This window comes from Chaetodon trifascialis, chromosome 16 (assembly GCF_039877785.1).
Source record: "Chaetodon trifascialis isolate fChaTrf1 chromosome 16, fChaTrf1.hap1, whole genome shotgun sequence".
NCBI classification, from domain to species: Eukaryota; Metazoa; Chordata; class Actinopteri; order Chaetodontiformes; family Chaetodontidae; genus Chaetodon; species Chaetodon trifascialis.
In genome coordinates this window covers 12267908-12283988 of record NC_092071.1, presented here as the reverse complement: position 1 = coordinate 12283988, position 16081 = coordinate 12267908, and the positions used below count along the sequence as shown (strand labels likewise).

Below are 16081 nucleotides of genomic sequence, written 5' to 3'. Positions count from 1 at the left end.
AAATATTCTGACAGCAAACAAAAATGTGAGTAAGAACAGAAAAACTCAACATGTAGGACACAAATACGAGGCAAAGCAAAGGAACTAATCATGTGAATGGTAGTTTTGAATAAAACTTTGTGCTTGACTAACAGAGAAGCCATCACTGAAAAGACGGAATAAAAGCATATTATGTCCAGGCATAACATGCATCTTACATGACGTGTTTTTGGGCATATGAGAAAGAAATAATAGTGAGTGAACGCTTGACTTGTGTGTCATTTGTAGCTGCCGACTCAGCGCTTTGTCACTATATTCAACCCTCTGTTAACCGTGCAGGACTGTCAGACACTGATCAGTCACAAAGCCATCTTTCCAGTAAGAGCAAATTTGATTTTGTGTAAATTAATTTTGATCAAGCAAACAACATCTAACAAGCACGTCTATAGTTAGAAAATGTTAATTAGTGACTAACATAAAAAAACAAACAAAACATTGTCCTCAGTCTCTGAAAATGTGTGCGAGAATAAATTAGCATAAATATTCTAATTTTTTAAACTACACACGATTTTTAACAACATAAAATCAACTAAACCATCTCATTCCAGTTCCCAGTCTCAGAGCAGAAATACCTTTAATAAGTCATTTGTCATCATCACTCAGCAGGACAGCAGTTTCTTGCCCTCACTCACCTCCTCTATGTCGGCGTTCCTGCGGGCCTTGTAAATGAATTCTCCGATGGCCACGAACACAGAGAGAACTAAACCAGCAGCCAGGACGATGAAGATACCGCCGATGTTTTCCACGCCCAGAGCATTGGCTTCCTTGTTGTCTTCCTCCGGACAGCCGTTGCCTCTCCACCACTTCTCCTTCATCATGTGCAGCTTCCCTTCCTCCTGCAGCTGAAGGATGGCTATGGTCACTTTATCTCTATACGGAGAACCTGGTGAGCGAGAAGGCAGATAGAAAGACACAATGTAGTGACAGAACAACCCCGCAACCCACCGGTGGGTCTGAAAGTCATGTTTTCTTTTTTAAAAATCTGCAAAACTACAATATTTATCAAAGCTAGAAACTGTGCAAGTAGTATTATTGTTGGATTTTCAAATTTCCAATGGTCCCCGAACAAATCATGTGTGACAAACGCTTCCCTCGGGAAAAATAACGAAATCTAAGCTTGAAAGAGTGATAGCACAGCGCTATGTGAATAAGCTTGAAGCAGACGCAGAAACATCTGACAGAGAACACTGTCGGGGTGAAGGGGTGCAACAGGAAGAAGGCGAGGAAGCTATGGCAGAACAACACAAATGAGGTGCAGAGTGGGATGAGAAACATCGCCGGCTTCAAGCAGACCGCAGATCAGGAGGCACGGATAGGGTCAAGGAATTGAAGCAATTAAACAACTTTTAATAGGTTTAACAACTCCTCTCGGGCAGTCCCCTCCACTGTCCACCGATGACCTCCAACAAACTTAGTTGTCAGCTCAGCTCTGCTCAGCCCAAGCACAGCTGCATCTGCCCTGAGGGCATCAGCTGGATACTTAGCTGTGTTTAGTTGTAAAGCACATCTTTAACCTAAACCTGAACCTGTACAGAGCCCCTGGTGTTGTGGAATACATCCTGCCAAACAAGTGCTGAAATAATTGGAGGGACAGGTGCTGACACACATCCACTCCCTGGACCCCTACAGTTTGCTCACCAGCTAAATAATGGCATCATTTTCCTGATTTGCATCATTTTGTTTTATTTTTCCTGTAGTTTTAATGGCACATCATCTCACCTGACCTCTACTACACTCACGGACATGCAGGCAGTTGCTCTTATTAGATTAAAAATTGTCTGAATGCTCAGTCACAGAGTGTAACAGGCAGCACCAGCAGGGAAAAGAGGCTGAGTACAGACAAATGATGTTGGGCGAACCAAATGGATTGAATGAGCAACACCACTTTCCCTCCACAAGAGTGGTCAGCACCAACTTAACTTTCTGAGGAGGATCTGAACATTTGCCACCTGCAGTACTATGCTGCAGGTATCCGTCCATTCTGTGGTCGCCAACATTATATCCCACAGCAGTGTTCAGGGGCAGGCGGGTGAGAGCAGCCAGCAATGCTTGAGTCAACAAGCTCATCGGGATGGTTGGATAGCGGGCACGAGTGGAACTTGAGCCTCTGCTGGAGGTCTGTCAAACTACAGAGGTTCACTGGCAATGTCATGAAGGGGTGAGAGGCATAGTCACTGATCCTCGGCTAAAATCCTACAGGAAGTCCTTTGTTTCTGTTTCCATCAAACTGTACAACTTCTCCCCCTGTTGCTGGGAGGAAAGCCTTGCAACCTATGAACTTTGGCTTCCTTGCATACAATCTTATTCATAATGCACCTCTTATACTTACACTCTATTGTATGTTGCACGAGTAATCCTTTGTACATTTATTTCCTTTGGATAAATATTGTTTTATGATTACATACCCAACCTAAGAACAGAGTTGATAAAAGAGGTAATAATTACTATGTATTAATATAGAGTACATAAATGCCACAGATACTCATGGTAATTACAGAAATTAACTGGATGGCCATGGCCCCATCCTCATTATTTCCACTGTTGTGCCAAACATTTTAATGTATGCTCTGTACTTGGCAGCCTCCAAGCATGGAGGTGTGCAACTTATGCAGATGTGGAGAGTGTTCTTGGCAAGTTGGTCGTGCTCAGCTAAAAAAACACCCCAGTTTGAAAAAAAAAAAAAAAAATGGCTCAGTGAGTTAAGGAGGCAGCTAAGGAGAATAAGAATATTTTAAGATAAATGAATTGCAACAAATAAAAGACTAAGAGACAGGAGGAAGAAAAGAGAAAACACAAGAGAGCTGCATGAATAAACATCCAGCGGTACCAACTGCAAACACGGCCCAGTGCCTTGACTCGCTTCCAGTTCAAGTTCTCAATCCAACAAACTGGCCTGAAACCTTCCATGAACATTTGCAGTGAACAGCTGGCAGACCGCTCTGATGGAAGTGCATTTGCATGTTGTAGATATATAGAGGAGAGCAGCTCTGAACTTGAACTCCCGAAGAATGAAAATACAAATTCCAAAGAAGCTGAAGTTTGTGTCTGCAGGGCAATTTCTATTAAAATTCTATTCTGACAATACAATTGTCAGAAGGCCTTCAGCGCATTTTTCTATTCTCTCTCTGTGGCTTGTGTTCACTTACTTAGAGGCTACATGTCTGCAGTCTACCACACAAAACAACAATTTGAATGCCAGAAAGATGACCACAGAAGAGTCTCGCTGTGTTGAAGTTGCAAGGACAACTTTTCCCTCATAGTACAACACCGATAGCTTTTTTCAACAGAAGCTTTTGGTCTCATTTTGAATATATGTGGAGCTGTTTTAACAAGACTTCAAAAAGTGATATCTTCTCATTCCCCGCTAACCGAAAAAGATGACAGTGAAGAATAAACCTACAGTACATCCTGCTACAGACGCCTCTGTCCCATTCTTCTTACCGATAGGTGTTCCCACTCCATAGCCTTTGGAGTCGATGAGACCTCCAATCTGTGTGAGGTTGCAGTTTCTCTGGCTGATGTACTCGATGCTGGTGGACTCCATCAGCATGGCGTAGTCTGTCGTCAGGACCCGGGTGATGCCTTCCCTGTTGTTTTTAACCAATGCGGTGTTCTTCCTGCTGCTCATAAACGCCCACATCTTCTCATAGGTGGAGATTTTTGATTTCTGAAGAAAGCAGCCAAACAGGCAAAAGTTGGTTAGAAGGATTATGCATTTGTACACCTACGCTACGTGTTTGCAGCTGTGCATGTACACAGCACACATGTACTTAACTATATTTTAAACAGTATCATGAGCACATATAGGTTTAACAGCAGGGTGTGTGGGACTGAGTGTGTGTCTTGATGTGTGTGTGTTTTTCCTTGCTCAGTCAGAGAAAATGGGACAGCTGTGTTCTTAATCTCCTCCAGCTGATTCAATTTGTTCGAGCCATCAACACAGCCTGCTTCTTCCTATCCAGGCAGCCATAATCACTGGCTGCAATCTGGGAGGATAAAGCCCTGCATGGATCACCCCTGCTGAGCCACCAGGATGCGAGGAGAGTGGGTGGTGGTGGGGGAAGGAAGTGACAGCCCTGCCTGAGGACATCGCTTCAGTGATGCGTAATGTAAGACGAACTAAAAAGTTAGCATGTGTTTAACTTCAAAGACAGACGACCCAAAACTCAAGTAGTCTCAATGCGCATCTTCTCCACTTCCCATCATATACTCGCCACTTGATGCATCTATGTTGCCTTTCATTAAAGTCAATGCAAGTCTTTTTTTTCTGCTTCAGTCTTTAGATTTTTTCTTTTTAATTGGATGTTCGGCAAAGATACAGGATGGTGGAGGGAGCAGATGAGGGAGCCTGAGGACCCTGATTTTATGAAGAGAAGGTACTATGCCACTCTCTCAACTCACATCTCTGACAGAGATGAAAGATGAAAAGCACATACTATTGAGATTAATGTGTCCAATGGTTGATATTAATACTTTACTAGTTTCATTTGGCATGATGAAGCTATTAACGTTATATATTTAAATACAAAAACACAGCATAGCTTCATGGCATAATTTATGATCACAGGATTAATTACAGGTCTTTACATAAACATAAAGCAAACATTTCAGAAATATTAGCTCTTCTGCTTAAGATGACTTGAAATGGAGAGCTATAGGGCTAACTGCATTTTTAAAGCTCTTGTTTTTACGAAAAGAAACATTTTATTGAGTAATGGGAATGTTCAAATTAAGGATTTTATGTATTTAATATGGGAAAGTACAAAAGAAATGAATGAGGGCTTTCATTTGAAAGCTGCAGCACTCCACCAACGTGTACAACATAATTTAACGTGCACTTTTGAAAAGACAGACACTCCTGCGTGGCAATTTCAACTACTAGTTTTATGCTGTGACTTTGATGAAAGTCAAAAGCTCATTTAGAGCCTACACCAGCTGTACCTTGAAGAAGGTCATGGTGGATCCATCCCTCACTGCCCCGTATTCAATCCTGGTCTGCTTCGCCAGGTCATCTGCTGAGTCGATGGGCGCATCCATTCGTTCCACAGTGAGGAAGGCAGCCAAGTTGGCCGTGTAGGAGGAGATGATGATTAAGGTGAAGAACCACCAGATACCTCCGACTATACGAGTGGACAGAGCCTTAGGCATCAGCTCCGAGCCTTGAAGCACAGTGATGGGGGACAAAAGATTAAAAAAATAGCTTAAAGGGCTGTCAAGTACCCTGGTCTAAATGTGGTTATCTTAATAGCTGGATTCACAACGCAGCTCCAACTGGGTTTTCACCTCAGCTCTAAATGATAAATTGTGCACCTCTTCATACAGCACGGCTATTTTCTCCCCTCTGCACAACTTGTTTGTTCTTTTTATTCAAACTTTATTTCACCAGGAATATTCCCATTGAGATTCAAGATTTCTTTTACAAGGGAGTCCTAGTCGAGAAAGCGGCATAAAAGTTTCACCCTAAAGAACAAACGACTTAAAACAAAGCAGCAAAAACGTGCAAGAAAACACAACTGAAAAAGAAAAAAACAGAAGAAAAAGAGAAACTAAATGTGACAAACCAAAAGGAAAGCTGAAGGTAAAGAAAATGAGGAAAATCTTTTCATCCGCATGCTCAGAAAGGAAGCAATAAAAAAGATGAGATGATCTGTAATGTTTCGGAACATTTTTCTTGAAACGTCTTTAAACCTTTTTCGCTCAGTGGCTCAACTGCGCTTTCACAGTCAAAGACAGATTGGGGGGGGGGGGGGGGGGGGGTTGGTTTAACAGCCACATATCTAAGGTAGCAGTTTTCCTCAGGCATCCCACAGAAAGCTTAAGGTCACCAAGCAGCCAGGTTACACACACACCACATATGGAGAATTGGACACTGAGCCACACAGCTTAATAAAAGCTTCACTCGCTTATCTCTTCATCTATCAGTGCTGCTGCATTTCTGATAAATATGACAAATGTGGCTTGCTGTGAGAAAAGTCGACACATTTCATCAGTATCACCACACTGTTGTGGACTCGTGATGTCAGCCCGTTTGTTGGCTGTTCAATCAGGCGGACTTATCCCGTCCAAATCTGCAGCCTTGGGGGAGGTCAAGTGCAACATCATTCTCATGAAAGAGTGGCTGCAATTCATGGCGACTGGATCTGGGCTACATGGAAAGGCCATTCGTAGAAAAACTGAGGCAAATGTTGATGTTTTGAATTAAACAGCTTAGAGCAGAGTTTACAGTGTAGGTTTAGAGTTTAGTTCACTAGACAGCTCGACAGTAAGAGCCCAGAGGCCTTTGAAGCCTTTACACCTACAATAACTGAATTATTTTGGAGTTGTGTTTCTCACCAACTGACAAATTTAAGTACTTTGAGCTGGTTTCCACCATAACGTCAGAGGGAAATATTTGTTGTTTTGGCTGCTAAATGCTGCAATACATTCACCAATTAGTCGGTAATTTGCTGTATGGTGCTGGCCAGGTCACGTACAGAGGTTTTATCAAAAGCTTTTTAGCTAGAAATAGCAGCCTGCTGCAACCACAAACAACAATGGTGAGAGTGGGAAGAATTAACTGGAAAAACTGTGGGGAACAACAGCATCGGTGGTTTCAGCAGGTGACCAAATTGACCGCAGTTCGTTTGAAACCATGTTGTTTATCTTGTCAGAGGACTTTTTGGTCAATTGCTTGCTAAATACCTTGCCGCATGAGAGCTCCAACCCCAAACCAGAAACTGTTGAGTAAAGTGAAATTGTTCTGTATGAGAGTCGATGACGGGTTGCACGGATGTGGGTTGTACCACTCGTATGGAGTAAACCTGGAAGACAAGAGAAAGAACAGAAAGAGATGAAAGGAAATATCAGAAAGAAAGATGCAAAACAAAATGAGGCAAAACCTCCTGTATGTGCTGCAGCTGATCTGAGGCACGGGGCCACGCTGGATGTGCACTTCACTCCGCTTCAGTGCCGGCTCCCAGTTCTTATACACTTCACATTGATTTGTATTTTGATTTTCACAATAAGTACACATCTCAGTTATGCGTTGCTAGGTGCAACCTGCTTGCAGGGGTTTCACACAATGCCTGAGAGGGAGGTGAAGAGCGAGCTCGCAAGTGCTCCCGGCTACTTCACAGGCACAGTGGAAGCCAATCTGGCAGCTAAAAGCATATTTCCGATTATTTTAGAATAGCTATGCAAAATTGGAAATTTGCTACATCAGGCAGACACCCTCTCACAGCTTTCCTGTCCGTTGCACTTTTAAAACACGAACAAAACAGCTTGTGGCAAAGCGGAACGTGCACAGCTCTATATCACCAGCTATATGTCCAACAGTAAACACTCAGCGACCCTTACATTTTTCCATCCCATCGGACATCATCTCATCATCACAAGCAGCAATCCATGCTCATACCTGGCAATCACAAAGAGCACACAGCTAACTCCTGTGCAGGCCAGCAGCACATACATCCAGATGTCCGGAGACAGGGGATTAAGGAAGGAGAACACGCCCGGATTGGTGCCGTTAGGTTTTCGGTACAGGATGCTGATGCCTAAGGTCATGAACGGCTTGGAGAAGTCGATGACTTTCTCTCTAACATAGGTGATGGTCAAGGGAGCCACAGCAAGGTCTGCAACCTTAAAAAGCCAGAAGACAAAGTAAGATAAAAGCACAGCAGGCTCCTTTAAACCAGTCAGTGTCAAAAGCGAAAGAATAGCAGTTCTGTTTTTATGTATGACTAAATTTGGTAACATTTTCTATGAAGGTCATGTGTTTAGTGCATTATAGGCACATTATGCAACATTATAATGCATTATATGGCTTTATAAAACTCAATTAATACTTATAATCATGCATGACAGTTTATAACAAGGCTTTTAAATCTGGAATCATAGTTTCATGTTACTGGTCGTCCATTGAATGTAATTGTTGTTCATAACTGTTGAAACACCAGGTACCTGTTTGTAACCTTTCCTCATTGGTGGATAAAAGCCTGAAGCTGCGACTGCACTGAACTTGGTTTCTGAAAAGATTCTGTGATTTTTTTATTTTAACTTTCAGTGTGATTGCTCGTAACTCACGTGGTCAATCAGCTCGCGGACCATCCCGTTCCACTCTCCCTTGTCATTCTGGGCTCCGTATTTCCCATCAGCCACCAGTCTGACTTCGTATGTAAAACCCAGGATGTTGGAGAGCTCTTTCAAAAGGTCCAGGCAGTAACCTTCAAAGCGATCATTGCCAACCAGCTCCTTGTCTGACTTTTTATACATCACGTACGGATTTTCCTGCATGGAAAAAAAAAAAAGCAAATGCTGTATTTCACTGTTTTCAATGCATACACCTTGAATTTGGGTTATTAATCATGAAGATGCTTCACCACTTCATCAGTCATTGAACTAGTATGCCTGAGTGTACTTTAACTTTGATACTTTGAACTCAGAATCACTTAAGTATTCTTTCTCCTACCTTTTGTCTGCTTATACTCTGCATGTATGAGATAAAATTGTGAAAAATGCAAATTCAAACTATCCACTTCAGATTTAACCGCCATTCCTTCCCACTGATTCTCTCCCCCCTCTCGTTGTACTTTCCTCTGTTGTCCTGCTATCTGCATTCTACACATCCCATACGTGCTCCCTCCTTCTCCCTACGCTGTCCTCTGTTTAACCTTCCTCCTCCCTCCTCACCAGTATCGTGGTGACAATAAGAGTCCTGTTAGCCAGAGAGTCTGTCACATTGTTATTCTTGTCTCGGTTGGACTCCGTCAGGTTCATCCCCCTGTACGAGTTCCACACAGCAATCTGGAAAGGCAAACAGGGCTTCAGATTTATTGAACCACATTTCCTGCATTGATCAGAGTCAAGACTAGACGAAATTGCAGTGTACAGACACATACTCCTTTAAAACCTTTGAATAAGGCTGTCTGTATCATAAATGGTCACTCACACTTGTTGCTGAAAGAAGCTGATTGATTATTCCTATTATCGCAGACACCAAATAAACAGAGGCTGGTTTAGTCTCCAAGCCTTAACAGGAAACTAGAAACTGCTCCGAAACACTGCATATTAATCATATTTTCTGATTCGTCGAACAGAAAAATGAAAAACTATAAAGGTGAAAAGACCTGACACTGTTGGCTCATTTTCAACCTTCTGCTCCATTCACTATCATACAAAATGCTATTTCCCTTTGCTCAGCTTTGCTCTGATGATTGTGGGCCAAGTGCCGAAAACTTCATCTTATGTACAGTGAATATGAAAATGAAGGAGAAGTTTGCTCCAAACAGAGCTGCTGATTGCATGTGTCAGGTAGAAGCTTACATGTATTCTGGAGCAAACCAACACCATTCATGTTGTGTGCAGTCATTTATCTGACTCTCAGGTATTGAACATATATACAATAAGTCATTGCCAAATACTGCAATCATCAATGAATTGTTTATCGCCCATTTTCAGTCATTTTCAAAGCAAAAACTATAAACATGTCCAGGTTCCAGTTGTCAGAATTTGCTGATTTGTTGCTTATGTGACAAAAAACTGAATATGTTTAGGTTTTTGACTGTTGGTCGGACCAAACAACTGACGACACTGAATTAGGCTTTAGGAAATTATTATATCAGTATTTATTCTTAATCAATTAATCAATTAATTCAATTAATCTATTCCCATTAATTTATAGACTGAATGATTAATTGATTAATCCACAGTGTAATCAATAAAAATACACCCTCTATTCCAAAAAAGTTGGGATGCTCCGTAAAACGTAAATAAAAACAGATTGCAATCATTCCCCAAAAACAGTTGTATGAAGTGTTTCAGGGTCCATGCAGTCATCTCCTTTATCCAATCATGTGTTCACAAAGTGGTGAACCTCGCTCCATCCTTGCTTGTGAACGACTGAGCCTTTCCAGGATGCCCCTATGACACTATCACCTGTTACCAATGAACCTGTTTACCTGTGGAATGTTCCAAACAGCTGTTTTAGGAGCATTGCACATCTGTCCCAGTTTTTAGCTGCTCCTGTCCAAACTTGTTTGAAACATGTTGCTGCATCAAAAATTCAGAAGAAGCTTATATTTACAAAAATCAATGTTTAAGTTACTGTATGTTTTACACAGCATCACAACTTTTTTGGAATCGGGTTGTAATCGTTAGTTACAGACTTAGTATGATGGTGAAGAACTGGTGAATCACACCAGCAGGAAGAGTATGAATGAAGAACAGGGTCAGACAGAGTGGGGGGGGGGGGGGGGGGGGGGGGGGGGGGGTAGAGGACGACATGGTGTTTACCCTCCACTCTGTCACAGTAACTGTGAATGAGAGCGTCCGGTTCATTGAACCAGGCGGTATAATCCAGATAGTTATCAGATTAGCGCAGGCGTCTGGCAGCTGGATTTTGACCCTTTCAAATCCCCTCACTGGTTAAGAGCTGAGCAAAGGCCAAGGGGGCTCATGACAGTGATGCAATAAAGTTAAGTGCAGTAAATGATCAAGCTTCATTGTAAATAAGAAATAAAGTGAGTGATGGGGATGAGCGTTCCCCCTTTTTGCTGTTTAGGCTGAGAAGAAAAAGCAATGAATTTGAGTATTTTTAGTCAGAAACAATGGCCTGTTCATCCATTGGCTGCATAAGAGGATGAGCGGCAGTGAACGCATCAGTGCCTCTTATTAAACTGAGCTCTACAGAAGGTGCAGTCTTATTTTTCACAATTTCTTTTTCAGAAAAAAGGGCTACGTGGGATTACCTATTGGAAAAGATAACATGCTTTTCACTCCTCATTATGTTCTATCTTATTCTGTTCAACCAGTCAGACAGACAGAAAATGTGCTCACTTATAACCTCGCTAAAAGCACTCTATATCTCCACCGTGGCACTTTCGCAAAGGTCCACTGCGTGCAGGAGTCCATAAATCTGTCTTATCTGTGGACACTGCGGATGAGCAGCAGAGTGAATGGGGTTGGATTTAATTAATTGTATTGTCCTCAATCTCCAAGATGAATGGACAGAGTGAGAACAATATTTTTGAAAGTTTGGAGGGTATTTTGGTCTGTGCAATTTCACATAATCTAGCTCAAGCTGTATGTTGGAAAACAGTAATATTTTGGGAAACATCATCCTCTGTGAAATGTCAACTGCACGATTAGTCAGTTTGAAGTTTAAGTAATAAAGTAATCTGACCAAGCCAAAGAAATCAATGCTACAATATCGCCTGGGACGGCTGCACAGCATACAGTCATCATCTTTTAAACCCCTAAGTCATGGATTTACTGTGTATAGCCCTGCAAATTTATCGTGCGTACCAGAGAAGCTTCCAACAACAAAGTGTGCTATAAAAACTGACAGGGGTTCTCTCTCATGCGCTGGGAGTAAAATGTTATCTATGAATCCTTAAAGCTCATCTCCATCCGGAACCAAATCAGACTGGAAAACCGTTACCACAGAGCAGGAGACACGCTAAGCCAGGCCAAGGAAGCCGAGAGGGGGGAAAACAAAAAACATATTTCCTGAAATTCAACAACTTTAGGAGAAATACTCCCAGGAGAGTTTCACTTTGTTTAGTCCCATCGTCCTCTTCAGAGTGTATTTAACACTCCAGTGCCCAAGAACTGCAACGGACTGATAATTCATTTTTCATGACCATAAAGTCAAGCATTTTATGTGACCTTTTTACCATGTTGTGGTCTCTCCTCTGGAGGGAGGCTTTTGAGGGCTGAAAGTACTGAATGGAATTAAAATTACAGTATAAATCACTGCTTCTGCACCTTGACAGCTGCTGCCTGCCTACATACCTGTCTGTCTGTCAACTGACAGACGGAGAGAAAGAACTTTGCCAACTCCTGATGGTTAACTCTGTGTTTGAGGGGATGAAATTATTCATTGATTCACTCTTTCACTCATCGAATTGGTGATAAGCAGAGGCACAGAGTGAAGAATGTTTAGTCTGCTCTTCAGTATTTACAGTGAATTTGATGAGACTAAATTAAAAAGCAGAAACTATAAGAACAGGGCCAATGAATATCAAACTTAATTCGACAGGCTCATTTGATGCACGTTTTTAAGTACGGAAGTGTGCATTTAACATATGCACTGGTCCATGTGTCAATCGAAGGCCAACAAAGGAAATCTGGTCTTGCAGCAAGTCTTGACTTAAGCTGTCTCCTCTGCTAACTGCATCCCTCTTGGCTGCGATTAAATACTTCAAGCCTGTATGATTTCCATGGCAGTATGAGGGCAGTCTAACAGTGAAGCACATTCTAAGCAATGAACTGACAAGTCTCTGCAAAAACGAAGGATTTCTTTCTTATTACTCACAGCCACTGAATGACATTACATTAAGTGAAACAACAGGACTCACTTACTTCTAATTGAGGTATTGTTATGTCTACTCTAACAATGTAATACTTTTTTCTCCCACTGCTGACAAAAGTTTTCACAAGTGTCAGAGCGATGCCCGGACCCAAAGACGGGGAAAACTGAAATGTCAAACACATGGCATTGCTGTACACAAAAACCAGTGAAGAGAAACAAGGTTGACAAGGCAAGGAGCAGGGAGGTGTGCGGCATACAGAGTGAGAATAAGAAGGGGGAGAGAGAGGGAGGGGGGAAACAACGGAGGCTTGGACCAAACATGGCACTGGCACAAACCTTGATCCACCTTTTCGTGAGGCGACTTCCGCCCTCCACAACACCCTTTTGAAAATGTGAAGTGGGCACGATGAAGCACAGACAGTGTGGAGAGAGATAATCAGATGTTGAAGCGTTATTGATATTCATGACCGGACAAATCTAAAACAAATAATTAATGTGTGGATGGATTATGGGAAACAAAATCTCTTCAGCGGCTCGCTCTCTTTCATGCACACACACAAGCGCACTCGCCTTAATGGAATGAATCAGCCAGCGTGGAAGCAGCATGAGAGTGGTGTAATTGGCTGTTCCAGGCCTCTGTGCTCACCCTGGCAGTGCCGTCCTCTTTGAGGCTGATGATGTCCAAATCAAAGTCTCTCCTCAGGCCATCCGTCTTATTAAGAACAATGTGCCCTGTCAGTCCATCCCACTGTGCCTACGGAGAAGAGATGCAGAGGGAGAGAGAAGTGGGAGATAGTCTCAAATGCCGTCTGAGTTCAATGTGGAGCCTTATTGAAGCTTTGGAGCAGAGTCCCAGGAGGAGACGGGAAGAGGATCCAGAGGCAGCCAGAAGAAGTCAGTGTTGACAGATAGCTGGAAGACTTGCTGGATCAAACCAGGTGAAGGCTGGGAGACATCGACAGGCTGCTCAGTAATACATTCTCAATATGCATGAGATTTTACTATCTTCACAGTGGATGTTCAGAAAGTTCAGTTGAGTAAAGACACAAAGGTTAATATTTTGATTCATTATTATGTACGCAGGCTAACATGCATGCACCTTTTAAATAGTAAGGTCCACCTGATCATCTACATTACCATCCAAACATTTGGAGTCACCTGTTATATGCTTTTTCTTTTCCTGTCAATAATGACTACTTAAACATGGATACAAAGAGCGACATTCAGACACTGAACATATATAAATGAATGTATGTACATTTGATATAGTTTTGGCTCAAAAAGAGGAATAACTAAATGATTAAAACTTGAATTAGTCAATGTCCCCACAGTGTATTATAGGAGAAAACACTGCTGTAACCATTTCCCCCCAAATACTCTCAGATTTTTATTTTGTTTTGCAGTCCAGAAAAGTGTAACTGACCCTGGTTCATTATTGAACCACAACTGTGTAACTGGGCCGTAAATGTTTTGGGAACTCGTTTTTTATGTCCTCTGCAGTCGACTCAGGACAACCTGAAAAACATAATGCCTATGCCTCCGGCCAAAGCTGTCGCTGGCATGGAGGCATAAAAGCTCGGCAAAAGACACACAAACTGAATCTCAGAGGCACTTTTCTGATGCCAACATTTAAAACCCAGGATATGAACCTCTTTTCTCTGTTTTTTTTTTCATGATTTGATGTCCACTGAATAACAAAAGTGTGTCAACATTTTCAAAATACAATCGAAAACTGACTATTGCATGTGACACTAGCCTGAGAAGAGAGAGTGCGCAGAGGTTATAGTGCCCGAGATTTAATTTCAGCCATTGAAATGAAAGCTGTGTCCTCATATTCCACGCTCTCTTGTCAGAAATAGCTTTTAATTGAGTGCTGTGTGAGACATATTACTGGTTCTTGCAATCAAAAAGGTTCTTATCTAGTGATGAATAGCACAGGAGGACTGATGCTTCAAACAAAACGAAAAGCTGAGGAGGAGAGAGACACTGAGAGGCAAAGGAAAAGAAAAAAGGAGCGAAGGAGGAAAGGGGGGCATGAAGAGGAAAATATGAGTAAGGGGATTGAATGATAATGTTCCCTCTCCATGGCAGGCAACAGTCCTGTGCTGGATTTAAGACTTAAGAGATCAAAACACTCATGCATCAAAGGCCTCGTTTCTGTCTGTGGGCATCCAAGTCTGACAGTTGGACCAGGCCACATGCTTTCAACTTACAAGTCCATAAATACCGTATATTTTCATGTTGTGTACTTTCAGAAGCAAATCATGGCCTGTCAGAGGGGGCCGGTTAAGCAGCAAATCACATGAAATCATCTGACATCCAGTTTTGGTGAATTTGCAAGAAAGGCAAGAAGGACCTTGTGCTCATGAAGGCCCTTTTAAAACATTCTTAGACACATCATCGAAAATGTATGGTGGTCAGGCTAAAAGAGACAGGAGTTCCTTAAGTCATGCCGGTGATGTGAGGGGTTTTTAGCTCTATGGCTTTTGAGCCCCGATCCTGACACTGACCTCTTTGAAGAGGTTCATGAAGCGGGGGCCAAAGCGCCAGGGTTTGTGGCGGTGGCACTGCAGGGAGCTGACGGTCATCTGAGTGGCCCGCTGGGACGCGACGGCAACCATGAACACTGCGTCGTACATCAAGGCTGCGTCTGTCTGCGGAGGAGGCAGCGGGAGGAAGATGTTGTTGGGACAGCAATATATCAAGAGCCCAATTAAACATCGGTTGTATACAGCTGAATCACAGTCAGAAATGCAGATGAAAAAGCAATAACATTAAACACTGCAGTGGTTATTCCAGGAAGTGCCATTAGAAAAGTAAAGAGGATGCAGAATAAATATAATGACAGAGCAAACTTTTCTTTATATTCACATCATGCTGAAATATAGCTCCTTAAAAGGTTTACAGGTTAGCAGGTGTTTGCAGTTTACAGTTGTATGCAAGCGTGTGTGCAGCATACAAATGTGCGTCATTGGTTTTCAGTAGAGCAGGTGTTTGCTCTGTTGCTGCTCTGTTCTATAAAATAGCAGTACGGGGCTTACAGTCATGATTCCATCCATCAGGCCGCTCTCTTGTTTGGGACCCTGCAGTCTTTCCATGGCCCACCTGTCCATCGTTGAGGCTACCCATGGGTCATCAACATTCAGCAGTCTGAAGCCTGTCATGTTGACCCCGCTGTAGCGGTATGGCTCCAAGTCCAAGGCAAACAAGTCCTGCAGAGACAGCGTAGGGTGTCACTTTCTCAGCTTTTTGCTGTGTTGATGAGCCACTGCAACAAGACCAAGATGAGCTTGGTTTTACTTTGCCTAGTGGCTCCCATAAAACAACTTTAGCTGTGCTTTTTTTCTCACCAAAGTCGTAAAGAAGAAGTGGTAGTACTCTGTCATCATTCCCATTGATGAAAGCTGCAGAATGAAAAGAAGAAAGAATGTAGGACGAGAAAATTCCAGGCCGCATTGCTTGATTTAAACATGCTGAGTTCTCCAGCGCTATAGCCCGAGTGTCACATCTTCAATAAGAACGTAATTTCCTTGGTCATTCCTCCTTTGCACGGTGCATCAAATGTGTTCTGCATTAATACCCTTAGGTTTATTTTATCTTATGTCATTCACAACGGACGGTGCTGCTGTACACAAATAAGAACAAAAAGGATTAATGCATTCCACTGCACCTTAGATATAAATGAAACAACTCTGTGGCTTATTACAAAGGTTAATTAAAGTTAGACTTCTCACTGTTGCTCACAAGAATAGC

The 16081-nt window shown here is 42.4% G+C and overlaps 1 protein-coding gene across 4 annotated transcripts in view; it reads right to left on the bottom strand.

Annotated features, from left to right (window-relative positions):
• The window catches only part of grik1a (glutamate receptor, ionotropic, kainate 1a), a 30422-nt gene that overhangs the window by 2751 nt on the left and 11590 nt on the right, over nt 1-16081 (bottom strand). For 2 of the 4 annotated variants that reach the window (XM_070983025.1, XM_070983026.1), the window contains exons 5-16: nt 15679-15732; nt 15370-15540; nt 14839-14982; nt 12975-13082; nt 12665-12709; nt 8707-8820; nt 8101-8304; nt 7433-7656; nt 6721-6839; nt 4981-5198; nt 3481-3706; nt 672-922 (exon numbers count right to left, since the gene is read on the bottom strand). In XM_070983025.1, the coding sequence (XP_070839126.1) occupies nt 672-922; nt 3481-3706; nt 4981-5198; nt 6721-6839; nt 7433-7656; nt 8101-8304; nt 8707-8820; nt 12665-12709; nt 12975-13082; nt 14839-14982; nt 15370-15540; nt 15679-15732 (1878 nt within the window). The remainder of the gene's footprint in view (nt 1-671; nt 923-3480; nt 3707-4980; nt 5199-6720; nt 6840-7432; nt 7657-8100; nt 8305-8706; nt 8821-12664; nt 12710-12974; nt 13083-14838; nt 14983-15369; nt 15541-15678; nt 15733-16081) is intronic. The other 2 variants (XM_070983027.1, XM_070983029.1) reach the window with 1 other exon arrangement.